General features: G+C 40.0%; 1 protein-coding gene and 1 non-coding gene across 2 annotated transcripts; both read left to right on the top strand.

Annotated features, from left to right (window-relative positions):
* Window positions 1-5,206: 5,206 nt before the first annotated feature.
* LOC144477412 (U6 spliceosomal RNA) lies at window positions 5,207-5,313 on the top strand. Its single transcript, XR_013495196.1, has one exon. It is a non-coding gene; the product is annotated as a U6 spliceosomal RNA (small nuclear RNA).
* Window positions 5,314-11,363: 6,050 nt separating this feature from the next.
* On the top strand, window positions 11,364-17,589 carry LOC144476873 (heparan-alpha-glucosaminide N-acetyltransferase). Its single transcript, XM_078194178.1, has 11 exons — window positions 11,364-11,668; window positions 12,613-12,746; window positions 12,860-12,975; window positions 13,352-13,514; window positions 13,675-13,879; window positions 14,447-14,614; window positions 14,873-14,994; window positions 15,062-15,222; window positions 16,156-16,330; window positions 16,894-17,006; window positions 17,183-17,589. Exons 1-11 carry the CDS (start codon window positions 11,546-11,548, stop codon window positions 17,362-17,364), a joined length of 1,662 nt encoding a protein of 553 aa, XP_078050304.1. The 5' UTR covers window positions 11,364-11,545; the 3' UTR covers window positions 17,365-17,589.
* Window positions 17,590-17,664: the final 75 nt, after the last annotated feature.

Raw genomic sequence — 17,664 nt, 5'->3', positions numbered from 1 at the left:
GGTACCTACCTTATCTCCGACGATGCTTTATCACACTTCCTAAAAGGACACGCCTTTGTTGAAACAAAAACGTCAACGATTTTGTGGAGCGCCGAATGCGTTGTATCAACAAAAATTCGGAACGTCGCGACGAAATCGCGATCAAGAGAGATTAGGTTTCTTTGTACGGTACAAAGGGGAAGTCGATAAATATATAAATGGCATCTCATTCAGACACCCGGACTGTTGTTCCCAGATAGTGGAATAACTTTGAACATGAACGCGATCGATCGATACCGTGCGAGATACCCGCGCGGCTGGATTTGTTGTTGCTCGGGTGCACGTGATCGCAAAATGATAGTCGCAGCATTGCAAGCGATCGTCGCGTTTCGAAGGGGATAGAAAAATTTGAACGACAAGAGGAGCTAGAAACCGGCGATGGGAGAGAAAAAAGGGGGACGCGCGAGGATATCTTGAGAAGACAGAACGCGATCGGATCGACGAACTGACCTCGGTCTCGTTTCCAGATGATTATCTAAGATGTTAATTAATCCCACTTGAAGCTGCACGAGAAACCGTCCATGCCGTCGGGAAGATAATGATCCGGTTTTGGACCTTTAAGTTCGTAATTTTCGAGAGTCATCGCCGCGCTTGCTCTGTCTCGCGTGCCTGGCGTTCTTCGAATCCTATCAGCGTCCAAATTCGATGAGTTGCTTTGTCTTAACTGCTAGTGGGCGACGTTTTTGAATCTATTAACCGTGGACCGGTAGAAAATATTCGTCGTTTCGTTTAACCGCAAGCGTCGGCCTTTCTTTAACCACTTAGCTGCGTCAATATATTCCGAAGATAAATTTTGTCATGCGTTTTATCGATCATACTAACTGTAATTTCTTCTGCGGTTCTTTTAGAATTATTTTAAAGTGTGCGAATTTTAGGAACATGTTTCACAAGTATTTTAACCTAAATCGTAGTATTTTAGTTTTAAGATGTAAAATTCTCATTTTCTTATGAGGCGTACACACGTCGTACTTAGCTGAGAGATTAAAAGTCTCCATCGAAAAATTAAATCTTATTAGCTGTTTGATCATACTCCAAAAAATGTCAAACACTTAATAATTGTATATAATAATAATAATATAAATGTGTGTTATCGAACAATTTGCTAACAATTCTCACGATTATTTATTCGCTTCAAGAAAGGACCCTGCCATAATTTTTCGTATTTAAAGTTAGTCAATATTATACTATACTAGATAGTAGCATAAAGTTAGTTGTATTATTAATTAAATTTCATTATCAACGTTTCAGCACATCCGGCGCCTCGTTTGATCGGTTCACCACAGAAGATAAAGCTCATCCGTTCCAGGCCCAGCGTCGCCAGCTTCTGCCGCTGAAATATGGATTCTTAATGCTGTAGTCTTGTCCGAAATTCTTCAGTTCCGTGGGCATGTTAGGCCAGGTACACGGAGAACTCTCCAGAGACACCCAGACCGGCGGTACCTACATGATCCTACACTTTGTGCGACCTCTTGTCACGTCCCCGAGGATTCGTATTCCTAGTCACGCGTTTAATCCCTCGAAACATGCAACCGGCGGGCTGTCCTTCCAAACCGGGGGCCAAAGTTCGCTCGGTTCAGAGCCGGACAAAAAATTCCAGCGCAAACTGTTCTGTCTGGAAATCGTCGCTACTCGAGGAACAATCTAACTTTTTATTGACGAACTCCCGACTCGTTAAAAATTGATCACTGTTCGAATATTTACTGTAGTACGTACGCTATTTAGTATCTGCGCCATTTTGTGCCTACAACATTTAGTATCTGTATTATTTGGTATTCTACACCATTTAGTAGCTGCATCGTTTGGTACTTACATTATTTAAAAGCTACACAATTTATTAACAATGCTATTTAGTATCTAAAATCATTTAGTACTTATAATATTCAGTACCTATAACATTTAGTATCTATAACATTTAATACCTACTTATAATTTAATACCTGCATCATTTAGTACTTATGTTATTTAAAATCTCATCATTTAATTATGCTTATACCATTTATTACTTTGCCATTTGATATCAACACGAGCCTTATTTAACACTAAGCCTACAGTAATAATTATTTCGATTTTCTAAAGTTTTTATCATAAAGCTTGCTCCAATAATGTAATCCACTCAAGCATCTTCCATGAAGAAGTCTCCAAAGTTTGCAAACATACAAAATAAGAAAACAGTAATTTCGAAAAAACAGTTACCACCTTAATTACTGTTAACTTCTGTTTGAGTAACTTTAAAAGAATGAAACAGTTTCTCACGATGTCAGCAATCCAATTTCAGTATCGCGTCGTCACTCTTTCAGAAGAGGCGAAGTTCGTCTTCCTCTAAGATTCGTCGTTGGAAGTTGGGCCTTTCGATTTTCTGTTTAGAAAGGCGTCCGGTATTTCCGTGAAGGTCCTAGGTCCCCGGATGGTCCCAGGAAGTCCTCGGGTTTGGGTATCGGTGTCGGTGCGGCGGTTACATCGAATACTTTGTGGCGGTGAACACGTCGAGCGTGCGGAGGTGAACAGGTTGTCAATGGGAATTTCTGGGCGGATGGTGCGCGCGGACGTCTGGTCCTGTAGGCCTCGGGATCAGGGGTGTATCCTTGGGGACAGATGCGTCACCGCGAACAACGCGAACCGTATATACCGGTGTCGCCGTCGCGTCTGCCGCCGTTCTTGCACCCGTGTGTCCTTCTCCAATGCGGCCGGTCGTTTCTTTTCCTTTGCCCAATTAGTATCTATCCGTTTCCTCGCGTATCTACCTATCACACGGGCCCTGCCTCTCCCCGATCCTGATGCTCCTTTTACCCCTTCGCTCCCATCGGAACCACCGAGCTGCCAACTTTTATTATTTTCATAAGTCATCCCGGCGACCGCTCTCCTAAGCAGCGCGCCATTAAAACCTGAAAACGAGAACTTCCAACACCGGGAATATCCGACCGATTTCAATGACCCTGTTCGACGGCCGTTCGAGTTACTAATTAACTGAGCCCTATACGACGCGACTGTCTCTCTCGTGTTCGTCGCTCACGAACGGTGTCGCAAGATCGCAAGCACTGTGGATTATAAATTGAACCGAGCCAGCGAAGGGTGCTCTTCTATTTTCTGCGTTGATAAGAGGTTCGTTTTATTTTCAATCGCATTCGACGTCAACCTTTTTAAACTCGAAACATTCTGACGAGTTCTTTATATAGATTTTGAACAGAGTCTTCTAAATATAGATATTATATATTATCTTTGAATTTAAATAGGGATCTACTCTTCTGTATCAATGTTCAAACGTCGAAGCGAAGCTTGGTATACGGCAAATATTTCCCTTCTTGTCTAGGATTTATTAAAGCAAAAGTGTGCTAGTCAACGTAACTATGAAAGAAATTCTACTCCCAAGCATTGAAGGTAAGTGAAAAATACTTTGTTAGTTGAAGAATGTAGAGAAAAGCGTTTACCAGAAAGACAATCCAAAAAGACGTCCCCCGTGTTCTTCTACGAATCTTCCTTGTCACCGTACAAGGAAGGGCTGATTAAAAATCCATACATCCTCCGCAAATGTTTAACAAATCCATTTCCCGGCAGCGCGAGGCTGAAATGCGTCGCCTCGCGCGCTTCCTGTCACGAATTATCCACGTAACTCCGGGGGGGTGAAAATGAAATGTGCGCGAGGGATGCGCCGACTCCCAACCCCGTCGGCTCGAAAAATCTTATTCCGTGGAATCGTCAGCGAGACGTAATAACGTTCCCCGGCCGTCTTCCCGTGTTTGCCCGTGCATTTCCTCGGTGGTATCGCGGCGATCTCGCATATTCCGCAGCCGCGGTGCGGTACAGAGGAGGAAGAGCGGTGCCCGATCCATCAAAACTGTGTGTCAGTAGCCATTAGCACGCTCCCAGCGGCGCAGCATCGAGTGCCGCCGCCTATACACACCCCCGGTGCCCACTGAATGCTCCCGGGCTTAGGCGACCGACGCGTACTTTGCGCCTACTTGCTCGCGGAAAAATTCGTTTCTACGCGGGAGACTGTCTGGAACACACGTTTACCTTATTCCGACGTTATCCGTGAAATTATTTTGCGTTGTGGAGGGTGGAAGCAAATCCAGAACAAAATCAACCCCTATTTTATATCAATACTTGAGCTTTGTTTTTTAGAAATTTACTTGTAAGATTTTTTGCATAATTTAGGCTTTGAACCTATTTGTTTATATTCTTTTGACAATGTTTTTAGAAATTTTGAGAATTTTGGAGGGGTGGAAGTGGTCTCAGAATAATAACCAACCCCTTATTTTATCTCAGATACGAAGCTTTGTTTTTAGAGATTTCCTTCTAGGCTTTGAAGTTATTTATTTATATCATTCTGACAATGTTTTTAGAATTTCAGAGAATTTTGGAGGATGGTAGTGGTGCCAGAATAACAACCAACCCCTATTTTATGGCAGATAACTAAGCTTTGGCCTTGGATGTTCGCTTCTGCCTCGTGGATATTTTAAGGGAACAACTGTCTGTCTCCGATCTAGTCTTTGAAGACACTTCGGGGTGGGGGAAAGTTCCTAATAATAAATAAACTGCAGATTTTTATGTAAAGTAAAAATTGTCTGCATCAATCGCATTAAATAGAAATTAAATAGCAAGTTCATTATTTCTTCAATCGCTTTAATGGATGAAAAAAGAATTCTTTTAATCGTTTTACTATTTTAAATTACATAAATATTCCATGAATTCATAAAATTTGCAGTCCAGTTATAAATAAGAAATATCTATCAGCAAATATCTGTACAGAAGTGTAATTGCACACATTATTGTAAAAAGAGCATGAGTCATTACGATTATTAATTTTTATATTATAATATTTTGTTTAATATATTAATGTTGATAAAACAATAATGAATTTGTAATTTCGTTTGAAGGTAATTTACGTAGAATTATGTTAGATAAGATTGTACACTGTTTTATTATTTTCCAGGAGAAACAATATTATTTATATTATAACAATATAAATAAACTATATATAATTCAAGATATTTTTGTCAGATTAATTAATTTATTCACTTTACGCCGATTTCCAAAGTATCGCTGCTTCTTAAATGGTTCAAATTATACTTCCTCAAAGCGCCACTAGATGGCAGCACAAGTACAGTTTCTCGCTAGTGCTCGATAGAGCCTCCATTTGTATATAAGAACGTTTTGAAGCACCTCTGTCGTACTTGCTTCGGCAGTACATATACTAAAATTGGAACGATACAGAGAAGATTAGCATGGCCCCTGCGCAAGGATGACACGCAAAATCGTGAAGCGTTCCACATTTTTTGCCAACTTTCGTGTTCATAAAAATTTTATCTTGTTAAAATAACCACGAAAAGTTAAAAATTTGCTATTTTAATGTTGTCGGAAGCATAATATAATTAATTTATCAAAGTGAGCTTATATTTAGAGAAAGTATTTTTTAAGTATATTTTTATAATTAGATAAAATTTTTTATATGTTTATATAATATGACATGTATTTACAAATACTTAAATAATAAATATATATAAAATTTGTAGAATTTAGGGCACTTTAGGTTTAGATTTAGTTAAACTTAAAGTAATACTAATTATCAGAGATACTATTTTAGATTATTTTATTACTTATCATATTATGATATTATTATATTATTCATATTATTATATTAATTATCATATCATTTATATTATTTTATTAATTATCAGATATTATTTTTTCTCTCACGCCCAAACAAATAATTGAAAGTCTTAACGATAGTTAAGTATGTTTTAAAGCGCTCATAGGACGCTGGATATAAATTATGAAGTTTAGAAGAACTATTTGGATTTCGACCAAGTTAAATCACCATTTCGTATTTTACCAAAGAAAACTACTTGGACTATTATGAATTATTATATGCACTATATATTTGCACTATTATCAACTACGCTATTGGCGCGAGTCTGTCATATTCCCTGAAGATTTATTTGTCAGTTCCACTCGACTATCGATGGCAAATTAGAGTCAATCCTGCAAAGCAATCTGAAACAATTGAGGATAGCGTGACTATCGACTGCATCACGGTTTGATTAGCGCTTTGAATGGTCGATTGCAGCGAGGAACGAAGGCGGAATAAAGGAGCGGTGAATATAGTGTTTCAGAGCGGTTTGTTCGGTATTGCCAGCAACAGAAGCAATAGCAGCAACAGCCATTCCGACGGCGATGGTAACGGCGGCGGCAGTGGCGGCAGCAGCAGCAGCAACAGCAGCAGCAACGGCAGCTTTAGCGGACGGTCGGCGATCATCCATCACGAAGGTGTCAGCCTCCCTCCTCGGCCAGAAACAACTAGCTATGACATTCTTCGCGCTGCCACTGCTTCCTTTTGCCTTTACCATTCTGTACGTCCGTCTAGCCGTTCGTTTTTTTTCTCTCTCTCTCCTTCTCTGTCTTCCTTACCCCTCTCTTCGTCTCTCTCTCTCTCTCTCTCTCTCTCTCTCTCTCTCTCTCTCTCTCTCTCGACGTATATATTCTACCCTTCGCAGCTTTTCCTCCTTTCTGCGGAGACCGGGGGACAGTCGGACATGTTCCAGAACTTCGAATGCCTTCTTTCACGTCGCCCCGAACTCCGGGCACGCCGATGAAATTGCCGATAATAATTAAACGCCTCCGACGAGTCCCCGACACGAAGAAAATAACGCAACGATCCAATAACAGAAAGAAAAATTGCAATTCCGCGGAAGGTTGAAATTAATAAATTTCTTCACCGAATTCCAACGACAAACTGTTAACGATCCCGGTAATTATCGAGTGGAAGTTATAAATTGTGGACCCGCCCAACGACGTTAAAACTGAACGATAGTCGGCGGCAATTACAGAGAAAGTTTACGGTCATTGTAGCCGCGGAAAGCGGCGGCATCTTAATTCGCCGGTAGCTACTAGGGTTTCTTGTACGTGTTTTCTCGTTGCTAATTTTTTTATATAAAATGACCGAGCATCGGGTTTCTCGATTCCGATCGGAACCGGGGGGGCGAGGCCGGCGAAGGAAGCGGGCGTGCGGCAAAATAAAATAGGGAAACCCGCGAGCCGGCACGCCATTCGCGTTTCCTGGCCGGTGGGGTACGAGCGGTAATGTTTTAATTAAGACAAACGCGGCCCGTTAGCAAATATGGTAACGACTGCTGTCCGTGAATGAGAATCAATCATGCCACTTACGCGTGTCGGCCGATCGCCAGGCGATAAAAGCCAACGGCCGCGTGGCCAGGAGGCAGCCGCATAACGAAAACTCCTTGTTGCTGTTACGTGCCGTTGCGATTTTATTCGGCCATTACGATTCCGTGGTGTAGATTTCGCCGGCCGTGTTATGATTTATACACGCGTCCCGTTTCTCTATCTTATCGTTCGCATGTTGTAAAACGGCACCGGCCGCGATCGGTATCAAACCGCGGAAAACACGATCTTCCATTGCCGGCTAAACGTCTCGATCCTCGCGACCGGCCGTTTCATTAATTCCGGATCCGTTACATAAATCTCGGCGCTCGTAACCCGCCGCCATTTCCTCGGCGTTCTACGCGCCGCTCTTCCCCTACCGGTCGAATATCCTGCCCGTCGAACACGAATTAGTTTATTATCCGGCGATTAATGGTGGAATTAATTTAACGCTTGTTAGGCGGCGTTGGTTTCGCGTTATTTATTACTGTTCCGCCGGGGTGTAAACGTTCTTGTAACTCGAAGAACGCTCGCCCGGCGGCAACGAGATCCTATCGGGCTGTTGTTAATTAAAAAATCGTAGTGTTCGCGAAAAACGGGCAGGCTTTACGCGCCAGCGGAACGATGAAAGAATAATTAATTGCCGAACCACGGTGTGAAACAGTATCTTTTAGTATCTTCGCATTGTGTACAACTCTTTCGTTGCAGTTTAATTCGGAAACGGTGATGCGATGCGATCATTCGAGGGGGCTATAAATAGGACGATTATCTTCGTTGAGAAACATTTCATCGAAATATAATTGCGCTTGCGACCGCCGTCGGCCATTTTGAGGCCCACCGTACTCTTCCACTGTGTGCGAAGAGGTAGGATATAGTTTTGCCATTTATTGTTAAAATATAACAGTATATTTCGTGTATCGTTTTCAAAACTATAGTTTTAGGTATTATTTACCCTTACGTATTATTATTTCTCCCTTTGAGTACTATAGTCACATGTATTATACTAGATTTTATATACTTAACATGAATATACAAAATTCTGATTTAATACAAACAATTAAAATAGCATATTGATTTTATATTATATACAATGACTTCAAGAGTCTCTGTAAATTTCACATTTTCCCATGAATACTGTCAACTCCGACACTCCGTCTTCAGCGACAGCTCAACTTAAGAGCATTCTGCAGTCAGGGGGTTAAATATTGTTCATAGAATTCTACGTTTAACTTAAAAATGGCGTCGATTTCGATCTAGAAGAGGCAATGGTCGATTCAGTACGGCGGAATAGTCGAAGGATTTATGTGTAACTCCGGTAAGGGGCTGTTGACAACGAACGGCAGTTGTGAAGTTTTACGGGGAACGTGTGCACGGATGGGGTAACGTACAATTCTATTTGTTGGATGATTGTACCGCTGCGAAATCAAGTCTGACGAAGATCGATCGGACAGCATTTCGGGCGTCAACATAGAGGATCGTTGGTTCCCCTGTTCAACCCCTCGAAGGCCGGGCCTGCCGTCACTCTCTCGCAGATGCTGCCAATTCAGACTAAAGTTTCTATTAAGGAACTCCTTTTAATGAAAACGCGTTCGAGGTTCTGTCCGCTGTCCGATTCAAATGATAGTACAATAGCGTCTTAATTCCGCAACTGAAAGATAGGTCCGATCGAGGGTAATACGCAGAACTGGATGAGATTATCTTTTCATGTAACGAAAAAGTGTCAAAGAAATGCATCTTTGTATGCCTTCTTTTTGAGACATGAATTTCGATCGATTAGTTAATAATTAATAGCAATATTATATGCACTTGATTTACGTTTTTATAGGAATACTAAGTCAGAAAAATTTTCGTAAGGGATTTATAGAATTAAGGACGATTTTATTTTATTTAAAAAATAAATAGAGTTAGAAAATCAAATTTTCTGGCTGGAGGTATTATTTATTATTATCTGATGGCAATAAATTAAACAGATTACCAAGTTAAAAATTAGAAATTTTTTGGTAATCTAAATTATACATTAAATTATATATTAAACTAAATTTAATTTAGTAATTAAAGTGGTTCTATGATTGAAATTCAAGTTAAGAGATTACAGATACAAATTCATCTGTTTTTATTATTACACAGCACTTTTCTTCTAATAATTTAGGAATATCTCGTTCTTATAGTTAATCTTTAAATATTTTAACATTCTGAAGTAGTATTATAAAAGACAATATTGTATATGCATGCGTATTTTCCGCAATTATTGTTTGAAATTGCCGCTGTTTGCGAAAGTGGCGCCTCTTGTGGTGGAAATTAGAAGCTCGTTTCGGAGTCCGTACAGCGCCAAATCGTGCAGTGGCAAAACGCTCAAACTGTTGGGCAACGTGACCGACGGAGCGAAAAAATTTCATGCGATAGTAGTGCCTCTGGCGGCAAAAACTAAAAGCTCGTACAGTAACAACTTGTCTAGTGGTAAAACACTAAAATTGTTAGTCAAAATCAACTGTTGGTAAATTTATCTAACAATTTGAGCGTTTTTCTGCTATACAGTTTAATGCTCTGCAAATCCGAATGTAGATAATGTAACTTCTTATTTTATTAACGTTATTAGTGCTCTATCTTATCCACAATTAGATACAAATAATATTAATAAATCCAGAGACACATTGTTAATATTAATTCAGTCATTTAGTGTTTCTAATCAATGAATTTCCTTTGAATAATAAATTATAATAAATTTCCAAAGTTTAAAAAAGAGGTACAATTAACTTATTTATTGTTCCCGATTGAAAATTTCAGCTTCGAATTGTCCTGTCTATTAAACAATGCATATAAAAGTGATAATAGCCAATTATTCACAAAAATATAAATTATTTATTAAAATTGATAAATGATAATTTCAACTCAAAATAGTCAACTAAAAGTATTAAAATTAATTGGAGTTACTAATATGAATACTTATAGCGTTATTTATTTATTTATTTCAATATATTCATATTTATATGAAGGGTATTACCATCGGAGATAACTTTTTTTTCTCCGTCGGTCACGTTGCCCAACAGTTTGGGCGTTTTGCCACTGCACGTTTTGGCGCTGTACGGACCCCGAAACGAGCTTCTAAATTCCGCCACGAGAGGCGCTGTTTCGATATTTTAAACAGATGAATCGTGCCGAATTTTACATTGAATCTTATACGAATATCGGCACAAATAATTTGTTTTTTTAATATTTGCAATAATAAATAAATTTCTTTCGCATGGTATAGATAGAAAAGATCCTTCTAAACACTTGTGACTATTGAAATCATTAAAATACCTTTAATTTTTAATAAGCCTTCAATTATTAGATCCCATGCCATTTTCTATTCCCATATTTCCTTTATAGCTACCTCTACGTGAATTATTTATAATTGACATAAAAATTTAATTTTCTCCACGTTAGCAACAATAAATAAACTTTTCTTGCATGAAATAGAAGGAGAAGAGTATCCTTGAACATTTTAAATAAATCTTCCATCCTAGACTCAAAACTATCTTCATTTATTTACGAATGAAATGAATTAGAAAATTTGTTAGAATATTATTAACTAGTCGACAGTTTTTATACAATTGCCATCAAATCGAGTAGGTATAATTTTAATTAAAAAGAGTAGAGAAACTAAAAGAATTCGAAATTATTAATGCATCAGTGCCAGCCGACGGATATAATTAAAAGAAGAAAGGAGCTATCACTTCGCTCCTGTTCCTTGCAATCGTGGCAGATTATTTTCATTCAAACAAATAAAATATCCGCGATCTAATTATAACAATTAAGGCTGAGACCCGAGCAGGCACTGGCATCGAACGCGTTAATCGATCGGTATGCAGGTCCGATCGCCGCCTGTGCCAACTCTCGCGGTCTCATCGAAGCCAGTCAGCGCAGCCAGCGGCCAGGTAAAATCACACCTGTTGAATGCCAGGTGAAATGTCAGTCGATGCACCCACGTGATTCGCGGCGTTCCCTCGTGTTCCGCGGATCTCGTAGAAAAGCTGTCGTGCCACTTTGTAGTCGCGGGCCGGCGATCGCGAGAGGCGTCGCGTTTCCTCGTGGGAAGATAATACTCGGATCAATCGATCCGCCTAACAGAAATTCGATTTCGATCGTTCCACTTTCGCCGGGCCGTGTCGCCGTGTCGTCGGACACCGCGACGTTTCACCTTGGATTTAAGGACAGGCGGCGAGCGTCCGGCGCGAATCCTCGCGCGGATCTCGAGAGGATCTCGAGAGGATCTTGAGAGGATCTCGAGAGGATCTCTAGCGGATCTCTAGCGGTCAGTGATCACCGTTTGTGCCGATTGCAAAAGCGTATAGTTCGCCGACTGAGGACGATGGACAGCTCGGAGATTTGCGATCGAGACATTTTGCGGTTCGACGAAGCCTGCCTGCGTCTGCGAAACGAACACGAGGATCTAAACGCATGGATCTACTGGCTCTCCTCGGACTGCGCAGCGGTACGTTCTCTTCCTGATCCTCGAGCCTTCTCCTCGACTAATTAGAATCGATATCTCCGCGCCGGTTTAACAATTTTCACTCGGTATTGTGTCATTTGATACTGAAACTAGCGAACAGTAATTTACGCAGCCTTCTAGACATAAATTATTTTATCGTAGACATTTTTATTATAGCAATAAATCACCGTGGCTTGATGTAATAGTTTTTCCTTGTTATTTCACATCGAATCTATCTAAGACTGGTTCGCAGTGCCTCCGGGAAACAATTACACAATTTTTATTCTAAATTAATCGCAAGCATTTTTATTATAGCAGTAATTGTACAGTACAGAATCCGGAGTCCGTAAAGTTCCTTTATTTCCAACCTTAATACACAGGATGACTTTTATCGCTTGGGTTTTTACTTATTCTCCATCATTTCGCTGTACTGTTACTTCGACCCGTTGAACTCGACTTCTTCCAATCTCAACATTACAATTTTCTCTGAATTTCGTGTTATTTTACACTGAGACTACCATGCGCTTTACGCGCTAATGATAATAATAGTGATAAAAATATATTATTATTTATGATAATACAATAGAGAGACAAAGAGAGTAATAATATGGTAGCAATCACGCGAGAACAGATGAAACACGAGAACAAAAGGAAAGAAAATGAGGAAAAAGGGTGAAAAACCTTGACACGAAAAATTATTTTTTCTTTTTAAAAATAACTAGCCTATTCCTATTATAAAATGAACATCATTCCAGATAATAATATACCGAATCCCTAATGCATCAAAATTCCTTTAGTTCTAGCGATTAACTATCGCTTAGGCTTTTTACTGCTCTTCTTCGCAATCCTTTCGTTTCGACCAGACCAACTCGACTTTTTTTCTCCATTCCACTGTAATAATGTTTACTCGATGACCGTTCTATTTTCGTCCGTGCCCTTTTTTCCAGTGTCCGTACACTCGCATCAAGCAGCTCGCAGCGAACTCGAACACCAGCATGGCGATCGACACCGTCAAGGCGTGCACTTTGAGGGTCCTTGACGCCGAGGATCCGAACGAATACTTGTCCGCGAAAAACATTAGGTAGATAGGAAGGATGCGCGTGAGGAGGCGTTTTTTGTTTAACCGGTTCTACTGTTGTTCACGGTTATTCGCGTCGTCCGACCGCGTCCAAGAAACTGTTTTTCGCATTCCAGCAACGTGATCTGCGAGCTGACGCCGAACCTAGGCGAATTCGGTGTCTACGAACTGTCCGTGCGACCGGACGGCTGCGACTTCAATGTGTTGACGGCACCCACGTACGCCTACACAGGTGAGACAGCGTTTCGATTGATCGACGCTGCACGGAACCTTTGGATCTTCGTCGTACTTTCGAGTCGTCTCGCGAAGGATTTGGTTTGTCTGCGATTCGTCGAGTATACTTTGGAAATAAGTAACTTGGAAATTAATTATCGGCGCGGTAACAAAAATTAATTTGTGTTAGGCGAATTGGTCGAAGATAATTCTGACGAGATCTTTTTATTTTATTCGGATGCAAGAAATAATTAAACTTAAAATGACGATGCTTGAATTAAATGGCAATAGGAGACAAAATAGATAAATTTGCAGCCAATATCACCAAATAAATAAGTTTTCATAATTATATTATATTATATTATATTATCGACTTTCGACTCGATTGCTTCCAGAGCTGTTCGTTATTTTCGGGGTGCTGATAATCGCCCTGTTCGGCCTCTCCAGCCTGAAATTGTTATGGCATCTGTGGCGGAAGAAGTGCGCGAGACATCAGGTGGACGAGGCGACGAGCCAGCCCATGAAACGTCGTGTGAAAGCAATCGATACAGTTCGAGGGTGAGCCATCGTAACAGAAACTAATTTATGCCAACACCTTACCTCGATCATTAACCCAAACTTGTTCTTCATTTTTCTTTCATGAGAAAAGCTGATCATTTTTATTACATGAGAAAGGCTGATCATTTTATTTATAATTAAAGATTAATGGTTTCGACAGGGCAAGCACTTTGTTAATGATATTCGTTAATGATGGATCCGGCGGTTACAAAAATCTGGGCCACGCCACTTGGAACGGATTGTTACTTGGAGACCTGGTCTTCCCCTGCTTCCTATGGATCATGGGGGTGTGCATCCCCGTCTCGCTGGCAGGTCAGATAAAACGAATGAAGTCTAAGGCCGCCATCTTCAAAGATATCGTTAAGGTACCAATTAAGGTCCATTTAAGGTTCATTTAAAGTCTTTTTATATTCTTATATTTATATTTACTTTATATTATATTTATCTTATATTATATTCCTAATTATATCTATATTCATCGATGCTTATTATTATTTCGTTCTCTTTTATTATTTTTGTTATAATTTAATTTTATCAATTTTATTATAATTATATATTATTTATCTTCTATTTAGAAACGCAGGGCAAAATTAGGCGGATAAATACAGTTCCTTAAAATTTAGTGAAAACTCCAACTCCATTTTCGTCTCCTTTTCACATAATGTCTTGTAATACAATTATAATTACAGCTAAATCCTCGATCGAAAATGACTTTCGTTATGATACCGATTTTGTTTCATAATTATGTCAAGTAGCAGCACATTATGTATCTGAATTTTATCTGACACACTTCTCGCGGCACACGTTTATCTAATCTCCGATGAATTAATCGCGGAGCATCGAGTACATTGCCATATTATCGCGCCGGTAATTAATTGCAAAACAATGTCTCTGAAAAACAATGAACTGTCTTTTTTTTTTATCGTTAACAGAGGAGCGTCCTGCTGTTTTTGATCGGCGTGTCGTTGAACACGGCGAGCGTGGGTGCTCAACTTGAGACGATCCGAATATTCGGTGTTCTGCAACGTTTCGGTATCACTTACCTCATCGTCGCCTTGACCTATCTCTTTCTGATGTCGAAGCGACCGGTGAAGTCACAGGTGAGAGCAATTGATTTTCAGGAACTGCATAAATTTTGTTATATATTTGAGAGAAAATTTTTGTAAAAGAAAAAGTTACTTCAAATAACTTTAGCAACCCCTTATTTCCATAATATGAGTGACTTTTAGGATACTCTATACAGACTTCCTATGACAAATGCCATCTACTTCATAATACTCTGCTCCAAGATATACAAGTCTAAAGAACAATCCTCCCATAATGTCCACCTAAAGAACAATGAACATTTTTTGCAACAGTCCTCCATTCTGCGCGAGGTGCAAGACATTTACGTGCTGCTGTCCCAATGGTGCGTGATGCTCGCCATTGTCGCCGTCCACTGTGTCCTTACGTTCTGCCTGAACGTCCCCGGATGTCCCACGTACGTAGGTATAACGCAATGAACAACGTTCCTCTTCGCGCCAAGTGATTCAAGGAATTATTGTCAGCGGATACCTCGGTCCCGGCGGTCTGCACGACGACGGGAAGCACTACGACTGCGTCGGCGGGGCAGCCGGCTACATCGACAGGGTACTGCTCAAAGAACCACATTTGCATCACTCCACGACCGTTTACAATGCCGGACCCTACGACCCTGAAGGGATTTTAGGTATGCCGTCGATAACTCGTTGATCGATTATTTGGAAATTAACGTTTTATTGGGAGGTCGAGAGCTTTAAGGGTAACTCGATATAATTTTCTCTTAACGCTAGAATTACCGAGCTGGTAACGAGAGTAATGTGTATTGTTGTATAACAATGACAAGATTGGATTTATTTAAATTTTGATAATACGGTAATATAATAGTAATGATATCGTAATATCAATTTTATGATATCATATTATATGTACATATTATATCGTCAATGTCTATAAATAATAATATCTGATAATATTATAAACTATGATAATATGTGCTTGGATAAAAAAGTTTATGCAAAAATTTCTGAGAAAAACATTTTTATTAGATATTGTAAAAGGAAAGCTTGGAGATCAGTTACTTTAACTGGTTTGGTGATTCTAGTGTTATATTATTGTTTAGTCTTATATTATTATTATCATATTAAGCTAATTAATTTGATGGATTTTGAATAAGAATGTCGCAGTTTTAGGACAATTTTTAAGAAGTTCTTAGCTCTTAATTTTCAATTTTAAAAGATCTCTCTACTGAGATCTCCGATTTGAGATCTCTATCTCCGATTTTATACTCCATTTACGAGACGATGTTCAGGAATTTTTTGAAAGAGAAATACCGATCCTTATAACTCAAAACTTGACATACTTTTTAGCTGATATTCAAAGAATGTGCTCAAATTTGTCAAACCAGTAGCGACCTCAATCTCCAAAGTTACAGCCATTATAGTGAAAGCGTTTCGAAAGACATGTTTTTCAAACCAATCTAACTCTATTAATTCGTTGATCCTGATACAAAAGCTGCAAGATATTTTCGAGTTTTTTAATTTAAGTAAGAGATTTGCAAGGAAACGATTCACACCCGATACACGCCCTATATACGCCACGAAGACGTGTTTCGTTTGCCAAGGTACGCTTACGTCAACGTTCCACGTGTTCCTCGGACTGCACGCCGGCATAATTATGATGTCGTACAAGGACTGGAAAGCCCGAGTGATTAGGTGGCTCGCGTGGGCTACGGTGTTCGGCTGCATCGGCTGCACCCTCCATTTCACCAACCTGATCCCGGTCAACAAGCACTTGTGGTGCGTACAGAGTCGCCGAAAATAGCCGACCGAATATGTGTAACGTACGGGGTGGAAGGAAATTATAACAAAGCAGTGGAAAATCGTTCCTCACTCAATAATAATATATTTGCTAAACTTCAATTTTCTGATGCAACGACAATAGAGAACTATTTATTCTACATGCTATAATTACTATAATATTAAATCTATTATGGCTTAAAAGCATGTAACATGTGTCGTTTTGTAATAACAGAAAGACACTAATTTTTTTAGCCATTTTGAATGGATTTAATTATTTTACATAGTTAAATATTATTATGATGTTGATATCATCTTTATGCGAACGGCTGACTTTGAATCTATTGTTCGCTTGGAACTTTTTATCCTCGAATCGAATTCAATGCAAGAAAAGATCGACCCTGTCATCATGGTCAAGGCGAACATTGCGACAATACTTTTAAATAAACCGCCACCGCTTCAAAGCCGTAGAATTCGTCTGCGGCGGGGTCGCGGCATATAATTTCCTTCCACCCTGTACATAAACCGATTGCAACACCGGCTGATTATTCCTCGCGAAACAGGTCGCTGTCGTTCGTGTTCGTCACGACGTCCTTCTCTCTCGCGCTGCTGACCGCGTGCTACCTGCTCGTGGACGTCGTCAACCTGTGGAACGGCGGTCCTTTCCGAATCCCCGGTACGTGACGCTTTCACGTTGTTGGTTGCGCAACCGATAACTGGACTGCGCGGATCTTTATGTAAAATAGAAATTGTTTTGCGACACGATCCGTTCGATCGCGGCCCGAAACACGATTTTTCACTGTCGAAAGAATTCAGGTTAAACCCGATGAAAACGAGCTTCTTTCTCCGCAGGCATGAACCCGTTGCTGTTGTACGTCGGCCACACGCTGTGCTACCGAATCTTCCCGTTCCATTGGAGTTACGGCAATATGGAGAGCCGCGGGCTGCGTCTGCTGGAGACGATTTGGTGCGTTGGCTTGTGGACCGTGATCGCGTACATCATGCACAAGAAACGAACGTACATTTCGCTGTGAAACAGATTCTCGAGGAAACACGTTCCCGTTCTACTGGCTTCAATCGTCGAGAGGTCGTTGATATCCTACGATCCTCGTGGTGCTAATTTTTACGACCTTTGAACCCCCTCGTGATCCTTTCAACATCCTCGTGATTTTTACGATTTTTACCGTCGCCTTGAGATACTTACGGTGTTTATGCTGCTTACGATTTTTGTAATTCGTATGTGATTTTTGCGACACTTGAGAACCATTACAATATTTATAAACTTTAACCTTGTGAGCTTTGTAATTGATTTGTTTCTTACTAACCCTTTGCAC

Source organism: Augochlora pura, chromosome 11 (genome assembly GCF_028453695.1).
Source record: "Augochlora pura isolate Apur16 chromosome 11, APUR_v2.2.1, whole genome shotgun sequence".
Taxonomy (NCBI): Eukaryota; Metazoa; Arthropoda; class Insecta; order Hymenoptera; family Halictidae; genus Augochlora; species Augochlora pura.
This window is presented reverse-complemented; position numbering and strand designations above follow the sequence as displayed.

Excerpts from the sequence above, each read along its gene's own strand:
- LOC144476873 (XM_078194178.1), top strand. The coding sequence starts at position 11,546 with ATGGACAGCTCGGAGATTTGCGATCGAGACATTTTGCGGTTCGACGAA. Across the intron at positions 13,515-13,674 it reads GCAATCGATACAGTTCGAGG|GGCAAGCACTTTGTTAATGA; the intron begins GTGAGCCATCGT and ends TGGTTTCGACAG. Across the intron at positions 16,331-16,893 it reads CCGGTCAACAAGCACTTGTG|GTCGCTGTCGTTCGTGTTCG; the intron begins GTGCGTACAGAG and ends CTCGCGAAACAG.